Source organism: Hippopotamus amphibius, chromosome 3 (assembly GCF_030028045.1).
Source record: "Hippopotamus amphibius kiboko isolate mHipAmp2 chromosome 3, mHipAmp2.hap2, whole genome shotgun sequence".
Classification (NCBI taxonomy): domain Eukaryota; kingdom Metazoa; phylum Chordata; class Mammalia; order Artiodactyla; family Hippopotamidae; genus Hippopotamus; species Hippopotamus amphibius.
Window position 1 is genome coordinate 127,228,522 of NC_080188.1, and position 16,699 is coordinate 127,245,220.

A 16,699-nucleotide genomic window follows, 5' to 3' on the forward strand; every position below is an offset into this window, starting at 1 on the left:
TATTCACAAGACTGTGCAACCATCACCACGATCTAATTCCAGAACATTTCCATCACCCCCCAAAGAAACCCCATAACCATCCGTGGTTACTTCCCATCCTCCCCGCCCTCGGGCCCTGGCACCCACTCATCGACCTTCTGTCTCTAAGCCACAGCCTCTCCGCCCCACCTTCAGGATCTAGCAGCTTCGTAAGTCCCAGCTCCTTCTCAGCCAGATTGAAAGCATTCTGTAGGTTGTAGTGTGCGTTACACTTTTTCAGGGATTCAAAATCCAGCAGGTCTGGCCTGGGTGGGGAGGGAATGTAGAAGGTATCAAGCACACGTGAGATCCTAAAGAGGAAAAGTAAACCACTTCTATCTTTATCCCTAAGTCGCCACCCCCCCACCCCCTGGCTTCCCATCGCAAGCCCTCTGCGCCGTAGGTGCCCCCACATCCCAGCCCTTCTCCAATCGTTCATTCCTTGTAACTGTCATATAGCTCATCTCATCTCACTGCTTTGTCTACGTGTGTGCGGGCCCCTGGGTCATCAACCCATCCAGTGGCTCGGACAGGCCCACGAACCCCTGTCTTCTCACCGGTGTTTATGTACGATGGCGTTGAAGGCCAGCCCATCTCTCCAGCTGGTGGTGAAGTTGTGCACGTTGACATTGGGGTACCTATAAACAGAGGGTGGGATAAACAGTGAGGAAGGCCACCCCAGTCTGTGCCTCAAGGACGGATCCCCAGCTTGTGGTTCCTGGCCCCCATCCTTCCTTTACCGCACAGCCTGGGTGCATCCAACCCTCCACGGCCACACTGCCTGGGCAGCCTACCCCGCGGTCTTCATCTGGCACCACAACAGCAGGGCATCCTTGGCTGACTTCTTCTCCTTATTGTCTTCTGTTTCCACACTTATGTCCTGGATCTAAGGGGGAAGGAAGGAAAGAAGGCCCTCACTCCCTTAACAGGGGCTCCTGGAATGATCAGAGGTGCTCAGAGACACACGACAGGAAAGTGCTCCGCAGACTTCTAGAATAGGGCTCCAGGGACAGAGCCTGGGGACCTTTTCCCCTGGGCCAGTGAGCACAAAACTTCAGGTCAAAGGGATCTGAGGCAGCAGAATGGAGTGGGAATTCAGAAGAGTGGAAGTGCCTCGAAGTAAAGGATGCTGGTTCCTGCAGGTGGGGAACTGCAGGTGGAGGAGTGAACATTTCCTGAGAGCTGGCTTTCAAAGGTGAAGCTGACAGAGCTCTGCTTAGGGCTGGAAGGAGCAGGGGAGGTTACACCTGGGCAATCAGGAGAGCTGTGACGGCCTTAGGACACTGGACTGGCTTTGCTCAGAGCATAAGGAGTAGGGTGGCTATTCTTTTGAGGGAGGTGAGCAGAGTTTGAGGTACTGCAGGGGGCTGGTGACCAGACCCCAAATGCAATTCTAAAACTCTCCACGGTGAAGGACCAGTCTGTAAAATGTCCAGTCCCTTGTGCCCCAACATGTGGTCCTATAGGCTGTGACCAGTATACAGACCAGACCGCAGGGAAGTTGCCACAGAAGTGTGACAACACCCACACTAGCCTCTACCCTGTTTAATGAGGAGAGTCCCCTGAGTCGGTGTGTGAGGTTCTAGGCCTTTTGTGTGTGCGGTGACCGTTGGGGCTGCAGCAACGGTGTGCAAGGCACACACCAAGTAACACCGTGCAGGGTACCTGGAATCGAAGGATGATGGTCCACACCAGCCCGAGGGTCAGGCGGTGGTTGCCGTCCACGATGTCATGCGAGCCCATATTTTCCAAGTGCACTTTCTGCTCCTTCAGGAATTGCAGCGCCTTGTCCACGTTCTCCAGGCAGTGGATCCGCATGCGGCCCTTTGTGGGCTTTGGCTGTCGAGGTACAGGGGACACAAAGGCATGGGACCGCGGGCCTCCACCTCCTTCCCTCTAGCTTTCCTGGGGCCTGCATCCTACACCTTCCCCATGACCTCTGTCAGGAACACAGGGACCACCCCAGGGAGCTAAAGCTGAGTTGCAGATGAGGCCTGGGGCAGATTAAGATTCCCAAGGGAATTAATTGCACCCAGAGTGGGTGGGAAAAAAATGTTTTCAATGGGGCCACTGTTCCTGTCTCTATGAAGCAATGCTCCTGGTTTAATCCACGCGGCAAAGCCTCTCAAAATGAAACCATCCTCTGAGCAGAGGACGGCCACTGCTTTCAGCTCTGTGGTGTCACTCTGCTCGCTCAGGGCTACCTCCACGGCTCGTTCCCTTGACCACTGTCTCTCAGGCCCCCTCCTCCCTGGTGACCACAGCTCACCAGTGTCTCTCCCGAGAGCACCTCGAGGAGCCTCAGCAGGTTACGTCCATCCCGGAGATCACTGTACAGGTCTCCCACCCGGCATGTCACCCGGGCCAGGTGTGAGTTGACCCACTTGGTGAAGGTTTTCTTCTGCACAGCTTCTCGCTCATCTGTGGTGGCAACATGGGGTCATTTCTGCCCTTCGAGCATTGTGCACCTGCTTCTAAACACCAGTTGGTGGGGTTGGGGAAGTGAGGTCTGGGGAGGAGGAAGGGAAGGAAGGTGGCTGAAAGGAAAACCCATAACTTGAAAAGCCGGGAAATAAGGAAATTGGAATGAGTTCATGAGCAAGGTAAAGAACAAAAATAAGAGACAGAAAACGAGCTTTGAGGAAAAAAGATAAAAGAAATCAGATGCAGGGGACATGCAGGAAAGGTCTGGGATCAGGGCTCTGTCATGTATGCAACAGTGGTGAAACGCTGTTGTTTCATCCATCAGGGCCTCACTTTCCTCATCTGTAAAATGGGCACATTACTTCCTGTTTCAACAAGTCATCGTGTTGACGTCTAAGACAACGTGTGTAAGACGCGGCATGAAATGGCTCCTTGATGAGTTACTGTTATACAGGCATGATCTAACCCAAAGGAAAGAGTAAGAATTTCTCAGGTCGGTCCAGCAGGAGGTATGGCTGTTCCCTTTTGGTGGTGGACAAAGGACAGGGTGCGGACTTAAATTATAGCAGCGGCTCTTCCAAGTGGTCATTAGAAGGATGTGACATTATAGAGGTGCAGGCCTCCTGAGTCAGCTTGCTCTCCTGGGATAATTTAAAGAAAAGACAAGCTCCTCTACTTCTCGGCGGGGTTCGTTCAATTGGTTGCCAGGGGATCCTGTCCCAGGACACCAACATCCCAATGCTAGGAGGGAAAATATCATCATGAAAGTTGGAAACAGGGAAAACAGTGAGCCCAAGAAACACGGGATGGGGACAGGAGGAAGCCAGGCAGAGTTTAGTGCCAATTTTAAAAAACAGTGAGAAGATGCTCGCTGCCTGGTCCACAGGGGGAGCTGCTGATGAGGGGATGTGGTTATATTGCACAGAAAAATAAGAATTAAAAATATTATAAATGACAACACGAGGGAAGAGGCTCAGGCCATCAGAAGTTGCTCCAGCCACTAGACTTTCCGCCAGTTTTATCCAGGGAAGCCCAGTGCAAGGACCCAATCCAAGTGGCCAGGCCCTGAAGAGTCACTTGTCTTTCCTTCTCAGCACCAGCATCTCAGAAACCGAGAGGACTCACCCCTTAATCTCACATTCCTACGCACCTCACCCATAAAACAGCGACACACCCATGTCTATTCCTGTCTTTCTTACCTCCAGCCCCGCACCTGGGACAATCTTGGGGTCCTACCACCTGCTCAGATGGCCTGATGCTCTGTGGGCCTCCTCTCAGGGTCCACAGGCCCTGCCTGAGCTGGGGACCGCCTGGATCATTGGCCATTACTGGATCCATAGAGTCTGCCCTGAAGCCAGGCACACGGGGGTGAGGCCATCCTGGCGCACAGGGAGCATAAAAGGGGAAGACCTGGAAACAAGGGCAGCTAGGAGAAAAATGTGTAAAGCCAAGCACCAGGGACAAAGTGTAACTTTACAGGGTGTCCACAACATCCACGGACACACAGGACACAGTGGCTCCCAGAGAGACACTGGAGTTCCCCAGGGGGATCACAGCCTGCTCAGGCATATACCTGAGCCTGTCCGCACCAGCTCCCTTTGACACACTCCCTGGTTTCCACACACACTTAAGACACCCATTCAGAAACCCAGGGCAGCACAAACACGCCCTAGGTCCCTCACCTGCTGGCACACTCCCCCTGTCTCCTTCCCCCCGCCCCGCCCCCGACCACCCCAGCGGGCGGCTCCTGCCAAACGCCCCGAAAGTCTCAGCGACCCACGCTGCGCGCCTTCGCGGACACCCGCCCAGCCGGGCCCGCCGCCGTCGCACCCGCTCTCGCTCTCACCGCCCCTCCAGCGGGTCCAAGCCTTTCCCGACTCTTGTCAGCATCCCCGTATTTTCCGGGCGCTTGTAATTATTCCCCCGGCACTTTGTCTCCCAACACAAGCGTCTGAGTCACAGAGGATGCTCCCCCCTCGCCGCCCCGTGTTCCTGGCTCCGGCTCCTCTCCCACGCCCCCGGGGCCCCTCGCCCCGCGGCGCCCCTCCGCGCGCCCGGCCCCCGGAGCCCACCTTGAAGCTGCTTGAAGCGCCCCTCCAGCACGCTGGCGTACTGAGCCGGGTTGATGAAGGCAGCCGGCGAGAGCAGGAGGCCCCCGGGGTTCTGAGACCCTTCCACAGCCTCGTAGTAAAACTCGCCGGCCCCGTTCAGGCCGTGCCCGTGCGCCCTGCTCCCTCCGTGCCCGTTCATGTTGCTGCTGCCTCTCGCTCGCCCGGGGCCCAGAGTCCATGCTGTGCCCGCGCCGGGGCGGGGCGCCGAGGGTCCGCTCCCCCTCGAGCCTGGGATCGCGCGAGGCTGGGGTCCCCGGGGGGTGGGGCAGGGGGTGTGCCTCAAGGACTGTGGAAGTTTCGAGGAGTGGGAAGAAGGAAGCACGGGATGTCTGCGCCCCCGAGCTCCGGGACCTGTCGGCAGAGCACACCTGGCCGCGGCGAGAGGAGACGCAGGCAGCTCCAGACAAACAGGTCGGACAGTGACGGGGGAGGGGTGGGAGGCGGAGCTCGCCGGCTGGGGCAGGGCCAGGCCCCGCGGGCCACAGGAGGGAACGGCAAGCGCCTTAGAGACCTGCCCGTCTGGCCCCGAGCTGCCTCCGAATACACAAGACCCGAGAGAACCGCACCCCCGCCCCCGCCCCCAAGCAAAGTCCTGCTTCCCCAAGGTCTGCAGGTGTGATGAGGAGGCCCCCTCCCTGTGACTCTGGGAGGTCCCCCTTCAGGACACGGGCTTTGATCCCCAGCTCAGAGAGCAGAGAACAAGAAATACTTGAAGGGGCAAAGGCAGCTCAGTACTAGCCAGGCACTGTGCTAGGTGTTTGCTTACATTCCTTTATTTGTGAAATAGGTGTTATCTTCCTCACTCCATGTCATCCTCGCCTCCAGTTCCAGCTCCTTCCCTGCCAGGGGGGCCCATCAGGCCCTCCACCACCAGGCCAGCCCAGGCCCCCAGTACACCCACTGGCGGGCACATCTACCCGATTCCCTGCCTACCTTTCTGTGGGCTTCAGCCCTTGTCACTTACAGCCCACTCTTGCCCTCTCCCACCTTCCTTCACTCAGTAGTTATTTGGCACATTCTGGTGCGAGGTGCAGTGCTAGGCAGAGCCCATACAGTGATGCCTCCTCAGGAGAGCCCCGTTTAGTGGTGGAGATAAACACCTATTGACAGCATGGGCTGGCATGTGTCACATGCACAGACATCGCAACAGTCCTGGGTAGCATGTGAGAAACTTTCGGCCAAAGAGGTGACATTCTCCATACCCATGTCTTCTGCCTTCTCTCATCTATAGAAACAGTGATATGAATATTTCACAAGCGAGCGTGTGGACCTAACCAGAAGGACGGGGAGGCCCAGGAGAAAATCATAAGGGGTCCCCAGAAGCAGCGGCCACCACATGGAGCTCCTCCGGCTGGTGCTGGGCTGGCTGAAAAGAATTACCCGGAGAGCTTAAAAATCCTGATCCCTGGACCATAGGTCAAAAGATTATAATTCAGTGTGTCCAGAAAGGGGTTTGAGAGCATATATCTGTGAAAACATCCCTGGGTGATCCTGTAAAAAGTGTGGCCAAGTTTGGGAATCATCTCCCTCAGTGTCTCCCTTCTTCCAGGAGGCCACCCCACCCATGCTGGGAGCACTACTTCTCGGGAAGGAGTAGCTGTGACCTCTCCCACTGCACTGGGCTGGGAGGCCAGCAGGTTAGTGGAAAAGACGAGGGTGGCATGGAGGAAGGAAACCAAACAGGGTGGGTGGCCTTGGGGTGTGTGGGTGACTCAGCCCCACGCCAGCCGCCGCCGGTGGTGTCAGGTGGCAGCCGCACTCGTTGCCATGACAACTCCTCCCCAGAACGCAGGGAGGCCCGTCGAACGAGTTTGCTTGTGCTAGTAGGTGCTGAAGGGGAGAACCCAGGCCATAGGGGAGGGCAGGGGTTGAGGCAGGGGGAGAGCAACCCAGGAGAATGGGCGGCTGCGGGGACCAGGCAGCGGGCGGAGGGAAGCCGCTTCAGGGAACAGGTAGGTGAACTAGTGGGAGGAACAGGCGGCAGGTGGAAGGAACAGGTGCGGAGGGAGAGGAGCGGCTACTGGACTGGGAGGGGGAACAGGTGTGAGAGATGACAGTGGAATTCAAGGGTGACACAAGAGGATGAAAGGGAAGGGAGAGGTGGGTGGACACACAATAGCAAGACTAAGAGTGCAAAAGAATTAAGGAACATGACTCAGGGACACAGGCCAGGAAGTCAGCTGAGGGCAGAGGGGAACACAGCTGAGTCTGGGTCAGCACGGCTTCTTCCTGCTTGCGGGGAAGGAACCTGGGGCACATTCTGGATTGTGCGCGGTTTGTTCTTGAGGCTGGAGTTGGGGACCAGAGGCTCGGTAGGGGGTCTGGGTTTCCCGCTCTAGTGAAGCAGCTTAGAGAGCGAGTCTGTCTTCCCATGAAGTTGAAGGACTCTTCATGACAAGCTGCCCACCCCAGCATCCTCAGCGTCTCCCCCGGCCCTCCCCTGACCTCACCTGCCAGGGCCTTAATTCGAGACCTCTCAAAGAGGCGGGCCGAGCTGCTGTCATTGTCCCAGTCCGAGTCAGGCAGGTCCCAGCGGTTGTTGATGTCGCTGTACTGGCCCTGGATCTCCAAGCTGTCAAAGTCTGTGGGTGACAGGGTGCTGCTCATGGTGGTGGGTGGCCTCCTGCTCCTGCAAGGGGGAACGTGGCTGGTGAGGGGCATCGCGAAGCCACTGAGTCCACCACTCACCATGTCCTCCTCTCCTCCCGCCCTAGGTCTGCTCTGCTCTCCTGACGGCCAAAGGTTGTGATTGCTGTTTTGCGACATAGTGGAGACGAAGGTCTCCAGAGCCTCAGGTCTCCAGAGCCTCAGGCCAGAGAGGGACAGCGGGCAGGGGGCTGAAGGTGGTGATGGCCATCAGCGTGGCTCAGGACAGTGGTGTGTACACCAGGGCTATCAATGCAGGAGGCAGGCCTGGGACCCCTTGGGCAATAGCGAGCATAAACCCGAGTTCTTTCATTCCTGGTTCCACAAACTGTTCTGAGCCCCTTCTCCCCACAGGATAGCCTCCTATATACACTGTAAGCGATTTGAGATGAAAAGACCCAGATCTGCTTTCAGGCCAAGATGTATCTATAATACACCAGGAAGACTGACGCACTGCTTGTAAGTGTGGATAAGGAGCCCAGGAGTTCAAAGGAGGACACAGTATGGTTCTCTCCCCCTTTCCCCTTTTGTTTGTGACAGAGAATACTTAATAGGTGCTCGATGAATGTCAGCTGTGACATGTGTCCTCACCATTTACATGCATCTCACCTCATTGCAACCCTCTGTGGGGCAAGGGTCCATTATCACCCCCATTTCATAGATGAGGAAGTTGCTCTGTGAAAGTTAAGTCACGGTTCAAGGTTGCCAGAAGGCAGCTGGAAGGAGCAGAGCTGGGTTTGAAGCGAGATTCCGACTCTGGAGGACAAGCTCTTAATCACAACATGTACATGTTCCTCGAACTTCCTGGAGCCCTTCAGAGCTCCCTGGGAGAGATCAGCCCCCATCGCTCCCTTCTAGGGCCGAGGCTGGGGAAACTGGGACCAGAACAACTCAAGACTCTATGTTACACAAACCAACCCTGTCCTTCACCAAACCAATACACGAGCTTCAGATTAGCTTCTAGGGATAAACAAACAAACAAACAAACAAACACAAAACAAAAAACCTCTATTGATCAAAGTTCTCAAGTACTTCAGCAGCCTTTCAAGAGAAGCGAGGGGACTGGGTCTATAAGTGAACCCCAAATTCTGCACTTCTCATTTTCCTCGTGCCTCTCAAATACAAAGACATTTTAATCCTCAGCGCCACTTCCTAGGGTTGGGGCGATGACCTTGGCCATCTCTGGTTCTGGAAAGAAGGTATGGTACCTCTTGTGTGGTTTGGGGGAAGGAAAAAAGAATGGGTGGTGAGATGTGGGTGGTTAGTGAGATGTGTTCCCATGGGTGCACAGGGCAGAACTTGGCTTCTGTCATTAAGTGGTTCCGTGAAGCGGAACCTGACCCACGTGAAGGCCAGGATTGTCTGCCCTCCCCTTCCTCCCACTGAGAAAACACACACAAGGATTTCCCTGGGAGTTAAGGTCTCAGGTTCCTAGATTTGGGCTTTTCTTTCCCTGTAACGGGAGAGAGCGCTTCATTTCTACTAGGCTGAGGACTCCTTTCTCATTTAAAATTCATAGTTTTCCCTAATCCCCAGCAGATTGGTTGAATTTGCTCTGTAAATATTTATATAAAAATAAATTCTAGGGCAGAGTTAAATCATCCTGAGCAAAGAGTGCTGTAGGCAAGGCGTGACCTGAACTAGAGTCCCCGAATACTCTCAGCCACTGGACAGGGAAGCAGCCCAAGCCCTGAGACCAATTCGAATTCCATGTCTCTGGGCCCCTCAAATTAGGGCTTCTTCCCCAGCAGCCATGCTCACACTTAGCTATGGGATGGACATTTCCAGCATTCCCTCTCCTGCATAGACCTCCCCACAAAACCCCTGTATTCAATTCCCCCCCCCTTCTATTCCGTGACCCTTTTTCCTTTTATCAGCAGCCACAAACCTACTAAAGCCAGCCCCCAGGGGAATGGCCAATGAGCTGTTGTAAAAGAACTAATTGGGGATTCTTTACGGAGGGCCTGCACTTTCCATTTTTCTACGGGCCCCATCATTTCCTGTTGGCACCTTCCCAGCCTTGTCACACATTTCTGTTACCTGCTTGGCCCCTGAAGGCCTCTGAGGTTTTCAGACTCTGCTTTATATCTTTGTACTCCACAAACAGCAGAAACTTAAAGAAGCAGACTCTCTGACCCCATCTCCAAACTACTGTGTGTCTCTGGGACCCCTGGAAGCCACACAAAACCTAAACATGTACTGCTTTGGCTTCTTTTTGGTGACCCAACTTGGTCCTCCCGACAGATCCTGTTGGGACTGAGGCATGGGATCCAGACCTCTCAATGAGGTCTGGGTGTTAGAGCCTCTCCTATAACTTGGGGGAGAGAACTTGAAGCGGGAACGTCCCCTTCTCCCAAATAAAATGGTCCTCTGGCCAAATCCAATTTGAGACATACATGCTTTTCATCCTGAGTTTCCAGGGATGCCTGCCATCGTATAGAAAAGGAACCAAGATGGCACTGGTGTCCTTAGATCACAGGTCCCCATAGGGCCACCATGTTGGGACTCCAAGGAGTTTATTCCCGTAGCGAGTGATGCTTTCCGGTGTCCTTCAGCACAGTGGTTCTGAGGGCCTCCGAGTTTTGGTTTTCAAGAATTTGGGCTCTGCAGCCCCCTGGTCTTTTGGACAATATGCTGCGTTCTGTGTTCCCTGCTATCATGTCCAGAGTCCTATAGTTTTCTGTTTGAGTTTCTTTACACAGATCCCACCCTGGTTTCCTTTCTCTGATTTATCATTCCTCACTTATGATCTGGGTCTCCATACTCATTTCCTTAGTCAGCCTGTGCCCCAGCCCCATGACCCCCTATCTCTACTCTATGCTGGGGAATCCTCAACCTAATTGTTCTCCATGGATTCCTGGGCTCTGGCAATAGGACAGTACGGCGGCTAATCCAGATTACAGTTTCACCAATGCCTTATTCTTAGCCACTGACCTGGAGCCCTGGCCCAAGTAGCTTACATTGTTCATGCTACGATAAAGCCAACTCCCGCCAGATGCAAGCTTGGGGTCCTGCTAGATTCGCCACCCAAGTGCTGCTGGATGCGGACTCTGCCCAGCCTAGTGTTGATCCTCCAGGGCAGCTGCCCCCCTTCCCCTTTCCTCCGGTTTAGCTGGCGTGTGGAGTTAGAAATCCTATCCCGCACCCCCCCCCCCAGAGTCTGCCTTGTACCCTAATTCCTTCTCTCCACATCCTCCTCCTGATTAATTCTTTACCTCCCTCGGAGACAGTTGATCATTCCCTCCTCTGTGCTCCCACAGCACTTCAGCATGCAGCTATTATTACACTCACCACATTGTATTACAGTTAGTTGTTTATGTGTCTCTCTGCCTGCTCCGCTTTTAACCCATTGAGGACAAGGGCTGCATCTTACTCATGTTTGTGTTTTCCTGGTACAATAGGTATTCAATAAAGAGATATTGGATGAAATAATAAGGACCTACTGTACAGCACAGGAAACTCTACGTAATACTTTGTAACGACCTATATGGGAAAAGAATGTAAAAAAGAGTGGAGATATGTCTATGTATAACTGATTCACTTTGCTGTACACCTGAAACTAACACAACATTGTAAATCAACTATACTATTAATAATTTTTTTTTAAAAAAGAACATTAAAAAAAGATATTGAAGGAATGGGCCATAATTCTTTTTTCCCCCCCATCAAATTCATGTCTTTTTTAGGTCTAGAGAAAAAAGCACAAGGTAAGAATGAAAATGGCATCAGAGAAGACCTTCTGCTCTTCATCTGGAGTGCTGCCAGGGTTGAGCTCTATAGTTCAGGATCAGGGATTCTCAAACTTGTATGAAAAACAATTACCTGGAGGGCTATTAAAACACAGGCCCTGCTCCCCAGAGCTTCTTATTCAGGAGATCTGGGGTGGGGCCTGAGAATTTGCATTTCCAGAGTGTTCCCCACGACACTAAAGCTACTGGTCTGGAGATCACACCTTGAGGACCACCGCTGTCCAAAGATGAGAAGCAGTTAGAATTAGTTAGAGAAGCTATGAGGACAGAGAAGACACAAAGTTTCAGGGGTAAGTGTTCCCTGAGGTTAGCCTCTGGGTCTGTTTAGGCTCTATCCCATGCTAAACTCAAATACGACTTCTCAGAAACCCAAAGACCCACAAAGAGCCAGAAGCCTCAGGCAATGAGAGAGGAAAACGAAGATGGAGAGGGCTCTAGATCTAATGAGACAAATAGAGCTGATGGCTGGACACAGGCGAATCGCAGATGCGTGGAAGGACGAGGATATGGCCAGAGACGCTGCTGGGGGGCGGAGTTGAACAAATGACGGCAGGATGAATAACAGATGAGAAGGAATGGGGACTTTGGCACAGTAAAAATCTTCTTTGACTCAAAGTATGAGTGGACCAGCAGGGAGATAAAAGGAAAAAGAAATCACAAACAAACTCGGGGCTCCTAGGACAGCAAAAGGAAGATGCACGCAGGGTGACCAGAGAACAGAGGGACAAAACCCGAACAGTTTCCCTCAAGGCTGTGTTCCTGGTAGAGCATCAGGAACTCTCCTCCAAGGAACTTAGGGATGGGGCTGAAGAGTGGGACTAGACTTCTGTTTGATGTTCTCCTTTAGAATCTTCCACTCAGGGCAGAATCATTCAGACTCATTTTCACTCCCTTGATATGCCCCTCCCCCAAGTCTGTAACTGATGGGTTACATCAATTTCTCTAAGGGACAAATCTAAGATCCCTAGCAGCTTTTTCCTCCTTAATCCTCTGCTCTTCTGAATATGCCAAGAGGTTGCCCAGCACCTCAAGCTAAGACACATATTTGGAACTCATTCTGCCCCCTTCACCTTCAAGGAAAACTGGTTTGTAGATACCCTGCCGGTGCCTGAACCGACCAGCTCTCCAGCGCTGGAATCGTGGCTGCTCTCGGAGGGGAGGGGGGCAGCTGAGAAACAACCTACAGAGACAGCATGTAGCAGGTTAGGACAGGGGCAAGCCTGCAGCTCAGACAAGCGTGCAATGCCAGGAGGTTAATGGGGTAAAGTCGTTCCGAGCCAGAGTGGATGGCAAATGCCGATTGTGGTGCTGGAGTTGGAACAGCCCAGGAGGAGGCCCTGCCGGCTAGTTCTGTGCCCGCGGACTCCAAGCTCTCTGCATATCTCTGCCACAGGGACACCTTACGCTGCCTCTTCCCCGCCACCCACGGGGCTTCATTCTCCCTCCTTCCTCCGTCAGTGTTCCGGTGACCATGGCCAACCGTGTCCCCCTCTTACGCATACTGTGAAGGAGCATAAAGGAGAGCATGGAACGAGCTGCCAAAGAGGCGAGGAGAAGCCCACCCAGCTCCACAGGGAGCCCCCAGCCAGCTCCCGAGAAGGAGTCGGGCGCTCGCAGCCGCTGGGTAGAGACCGCCGAGCATGTCCGCAGCACCTGGACCGCCGCCGGCCGGCCCGCCTCCGCGAAGCGAACAGCTGGCGCTGTCAGACACGACCCGATCCCTTAACGCGTTTGTCAGCCCCAACTCTTCCAGACTCTTCTGTGGGCTCCGGAAAGGCCCGCGTCCCGCAAGCCTCGATCCCCGCCGCTCGCACACGGGTACCTGGGTGGCTGGCACTTGACTCTCTCTCCATCCTGTCCCCGGGACCCAGCGGGAGCGAGCGCCAGGAGCCGCATCCTCCCACCCCTGCTCCCCCGGCCGGCCCCGACCCCGACTCCGACTCCGACTCCGACCCCGACCCAGCCGCCCGCACGCGGCTGCACAAAGCGCACCGCCCCGCCGGCCGGGACAAAGCGGGCCCGGGCGCCGGCACCTACCTCGGTGCGGAGCGCCTGCCGGACAGGCGGGAGCGCGGCGGACGGGGGCGCACCGGTCGTCGCCGCGCCCGCAGCCCGGCCGCGAGGGGCGGTTGCGGGCGGCGGCGGGGCGCACGGGAGGCGGCGGGCGGGCGCTGTCACGCGGCGCGAGCGGCGCGGGGGGCGCGCGGGGCCGGCGGTGGCGGGGCGCGTGGCGCGTGGCGGTGCGCGGGCGCGAGCGACGGGACTGCGGCGCCGCGGAAGGAGGACAATAGCCTCCCCCTGCCGCAGGCCGCCGGCTCCCGCGGGAGGCCCGGGACCATCTGGAGCCGGCGGCCCCGCGGGGCTCGGGGCGGGGCCCGAGTCACCCCCTCCCCGCCCGGCGCCATGGCAACCGCGGCCCCTCTCGGGTCGCCGCTCAGCTCCCCGGCCCGGGGTCGCTGACCTTCCCCGGGGCGAACGCGGCGTCGGCTCCTCTGCCGGCTCCCGACCCCCCACCGCCTACCCTGTGAGTGCCCCCAGAGCCCCGCCTTCCGGTCCTTGGCGGCCCTGGTCACCCTCGGGCCTTCAGGGTACCCCCCACAGCTTGCGTGGCTCTGTCTCCGCAGTTTGAGTACCCCACCTTTGTCCCTACTCCGCTTTTCGCCCCAAATCTGTATCCCCGGGACACGCAATCCTTCCTTTAATGGCACTCACCGCCCGGAAGGTTTCCCAATATTCAGCCTCTGTTTTCCGTTTCAGTTTTTCCTCTTTGGGCACCTCCAGTCAATCCATCTCCCTTTAAGCATTTCTTTCATCCATCCCTTCTCTTTCTGGTCCCCCTTCGGTCAGGTAGGCCGGCTCTCTTTCCCAAAGCATCTCCATGGTACATGTGGTGGAGATTCGTCTCCTTGCAGATCAGATTCTCGGAACAGTCATCACTGCAGCTCCTCTCAGCTCCTTCTCAGCTCCTCTCATTTATCAACCAGAATTCCGGCCTACTCACTGTCTTAAAAGGGAATGGGGGTGGGGACGGACATTTCTCAGCCTGTCACAGCTGGGTTTCTCCTTGGTTTAGTAGCATCTGAGTGATCTAAGGTCTAAGGTCATTAGGCAAGGTGAATTGCTATCTCCTTAAGAGAGGAATTATGTCCAAATAATAAAGTTATAGAGTGCCAGGTAGGTGCTAAAAGTGCATTATCTCATGTGACCCCACCCCCACCCCCCACTCCAGCTCTAAGAGGTAGGTACAGTTCTTTCAGACTAGGAAACTAAGCTAAAAGATGACCTCGTAATAATAGATTGAGCTTTGTACAGAGCAGTCTGAATTTAACCATTAGATTTTACTGCCTCTGAAGATGTGGGCCTTTTTCTACCTGAGAAATGCCTGAAATGGCCAAGTAAGGGCAATGTGAAGAATGGGCTTTGCCTGAATTATTGGTTTAAGGTTTTGTTTATTTATGGGTAATGGCATTTTAGGATTTTGCTCCTTTCTGAGAAGGTGTACATACTGAAAAAAATATGTAAGTAATTGAAGTACTTTGCAGGTACGATTCTGGTAAGGTGAAATCATTTGTGTTAAACCCACCTGAAAACATTTTCAAGGTAACAAATAGTAATAATAGAAAAGCCCTGCTACCAATCCAAACTAGTTATGTCATCTCACCTACCTGGCCTCAGTTTTCCTAGTCTATAAAAGGGGTTGGGAGAAGGGTTGTTGTGTTAGTTGCACTAAAAGAAGAACTTGAAGTTCTCTCCCAGATCTGATAGTCAGATTTCACCATTAAACTGGAACCATGATTCTACTACCAAGCTGGAACTTGCACTTTACCGTTAGCTATAATTCAGGCTATTTATTTTTCATCTTTCCCACTTTGGTTGGCTGGTTTTCTTAGGATATTTCAAAGCAAACCCCAAACGTTATGTCATTTATCCACAAATATTTCAATGCGTATTCCTAACAAGTAAGAGCCTTTCAATACATAACCCTTTTAAAAGCCCCAAAGGTAAACATTCTCATTCTCATGTGATGTTCAGACACCTAAGCGAATGCCCAAGTACATTGAGTTAGTTCATGATAGAGACACCAGGTCTTCTGATTCCGCATATGTTCTTTCCCCTCTGCTAGAGAGGGAGTATAGAAAAGTGGTTAAAAGCAGCAGTTCTGGGGAGGGAGGGATTGGGAGTTTGGGATTAGCAGGTGCAAAATATTGTATATAGAATGGATAAACAGCGAGGTCCTACTGTATAGCACAGGGAACTATATTCAATGTCCTGTAATAAACCATAATGGAAAGGAATATGAGAAAGAATACATATATATAATCAGAAATCAACACAACGTTGAAAATCAACTATACTTCAATAAAATTTAAAAAAAATTTTTTTAGGTGTCATTTTTTGGAGTCAGACTCCTGGGTTTAAAACCTAGTTTTACCACCTCCACCTATTGACCTTGGGCAAGTTACTTCATCTCCCTGGAATTCAGCCTCCTCATCTTAAGATGTATCATAATGTGGGGATCAAATGAGTTATTGTAGATAAAGTACTAGAACAGTGCCCCATACATAATAAGCACACAACCAGTGCCAGCTATTATTTTACCATATTATCATTTTACCATGCTGTTTTCCAATTTGGGGAGGAAGCGTGTTCAATAAAGAGAACACTGAGATCGCTTGTCTCAGCTGAGTTGCTTTGGAAACTTGTTATTTGTACTGTAGTGCGTCAGTACAGTCAATGATGAAGAAAACGTCTGCTTCCTTTTTTACACGAGTGGCAAACGTGAATGGAGTGATGTCCACCAAATATGCTGAGCGTCTCGGAGAAATCCAGGTATGCTGCTTACGTTACCAAGATTCATGAAAAGGTCTTTGTAGGACTTCCTGCCACCAAACCTACAGGCACAGCTGAATTTTCAGTTTTCATTCCTGTAGCATGGAAGAGGTGATCCTCCTTCTGTCTGAGACTGATTCTTCTGGCTCCTGCCCTAAGTCCCATCCCCCTCTCAGCCCCATGGCTCGCCTTCTTTCTGGTGAGTTCCCTCTCTTCTGGCTCCTTGCCATCAGCATTTAAATATGCTCAAGTATCTACCAGCTTAAAAAGTAAGTGAGAAACCCGGATCCTCCTGCATGTCTTGCCCTTAATCTTTATGATGACAGTCTTCTTGAGTCATTTGAGCTCATTGGTTCCACTTCTTTGCTCCTTTTCAATCAAACATTCATCCAAAAACTACCTGGTTTATAAGCCAGGCACTGTGCTGGGAGCTGGGGTCTAATAAGGAGGAAAACGGACCCTGTCTCTTTCCTCTTGGAGCTCACAGGCTGCTGGGGTTGACGGACACTAATAAAATAACCCCTAAGGTATATAATCACAAAGCACTGTAGAATGAATGAAAAGTTCAGGATGCTCTTTAGGTGAGAATTTAACAGAGTCATAACCTGGTTAGGGAGGTGGGGGTGAGGGTCCAAGGGAGATGTCCCTCAGATAATTTGAGCTGAGATCTGAAATATGAAAAGCATTAACCAGGCAGAGAATGGGGAATAACATTAGCGGTTACTAACATTAATTGGGGACTATAGTTCTATATTTTACTTACTTATTTATTTACTTACTTATTTTGGCCATGCCACGAGGCTTGCAGGATCTTAGTTCCCTGACCTGGGATCAAACCCTGGCCCCAGCAGTGAAAGTGCCCAGTCCTAACTACTGGACTGCTGGGGAATTCTCTATTTCTATACTTTACACATAACATTT

General features: G+C 53.0%; 1 protein-coding gene and 1 long non-coding RNA gene across 6 annotated transcripts in view; one reads left to right on the forward strand and one right to left on the reverse strand.

The window, feature by feature from the left end:
- The window catches only part of SPTBN2 (spectrin beta, non-erythrocytic 2), a 39,165-nt gene extending 25,298 nt beyond the window's left edge, over positions 1-13,867 (reverse strand). Inside the window, exons 1-7 of one of the 5 annotated variants that reach the window (XM_057725541.1) lie at positions 13,661-13,867; positions 7,004-7,182; positions 2,288-2,439; positions 1,684-1,857; positions 813-904; positions 576-656; positions 169-329 (exon numbers count right to left, since the gene is read on the reverse strand). In XM_057725541.1, coding sequence (XP_057581524.1) covers positions 169-329; positions 576-656; positions 813-904; positions 1,684-1,857; positions 2,288-2,439; positions 7,004-7,160 — 817 coding nt within the window. In that variant the 5' untranslated portion in view covers positions 7,161-7,182; positions 13,661-13,867. Of the gene's footprint in view, positions 1-168; positions 330-575; positions 657-812; positions 905-1,683; positions 1,858-2,287; positions 2,440-4,288; positions 4,358-4,514; positions 4,967-7,003; positions 7,183-13,660 lie in introns of those variants that run through there. The other 4 variants (XM_057725538.1, XM_057725542.1, XM_057725540.1 and 1 more) reach the window with 4 other exon arrangements.
- Positions 4,328-8,722, forward strand: LOC130847883 (uncharacterized). Its single transcript, XR_009052497.1, has 3 exons — positions 4,328-4,964; positions 5,785-6,190; positions 7,268-8,722. It is a non-coding gene; the product is annotated as an uncharacterized LOC130847883 (long non-coding RNA).
- Positions 13,868-16,699: the final 2,832 nt, after the last annotated feature.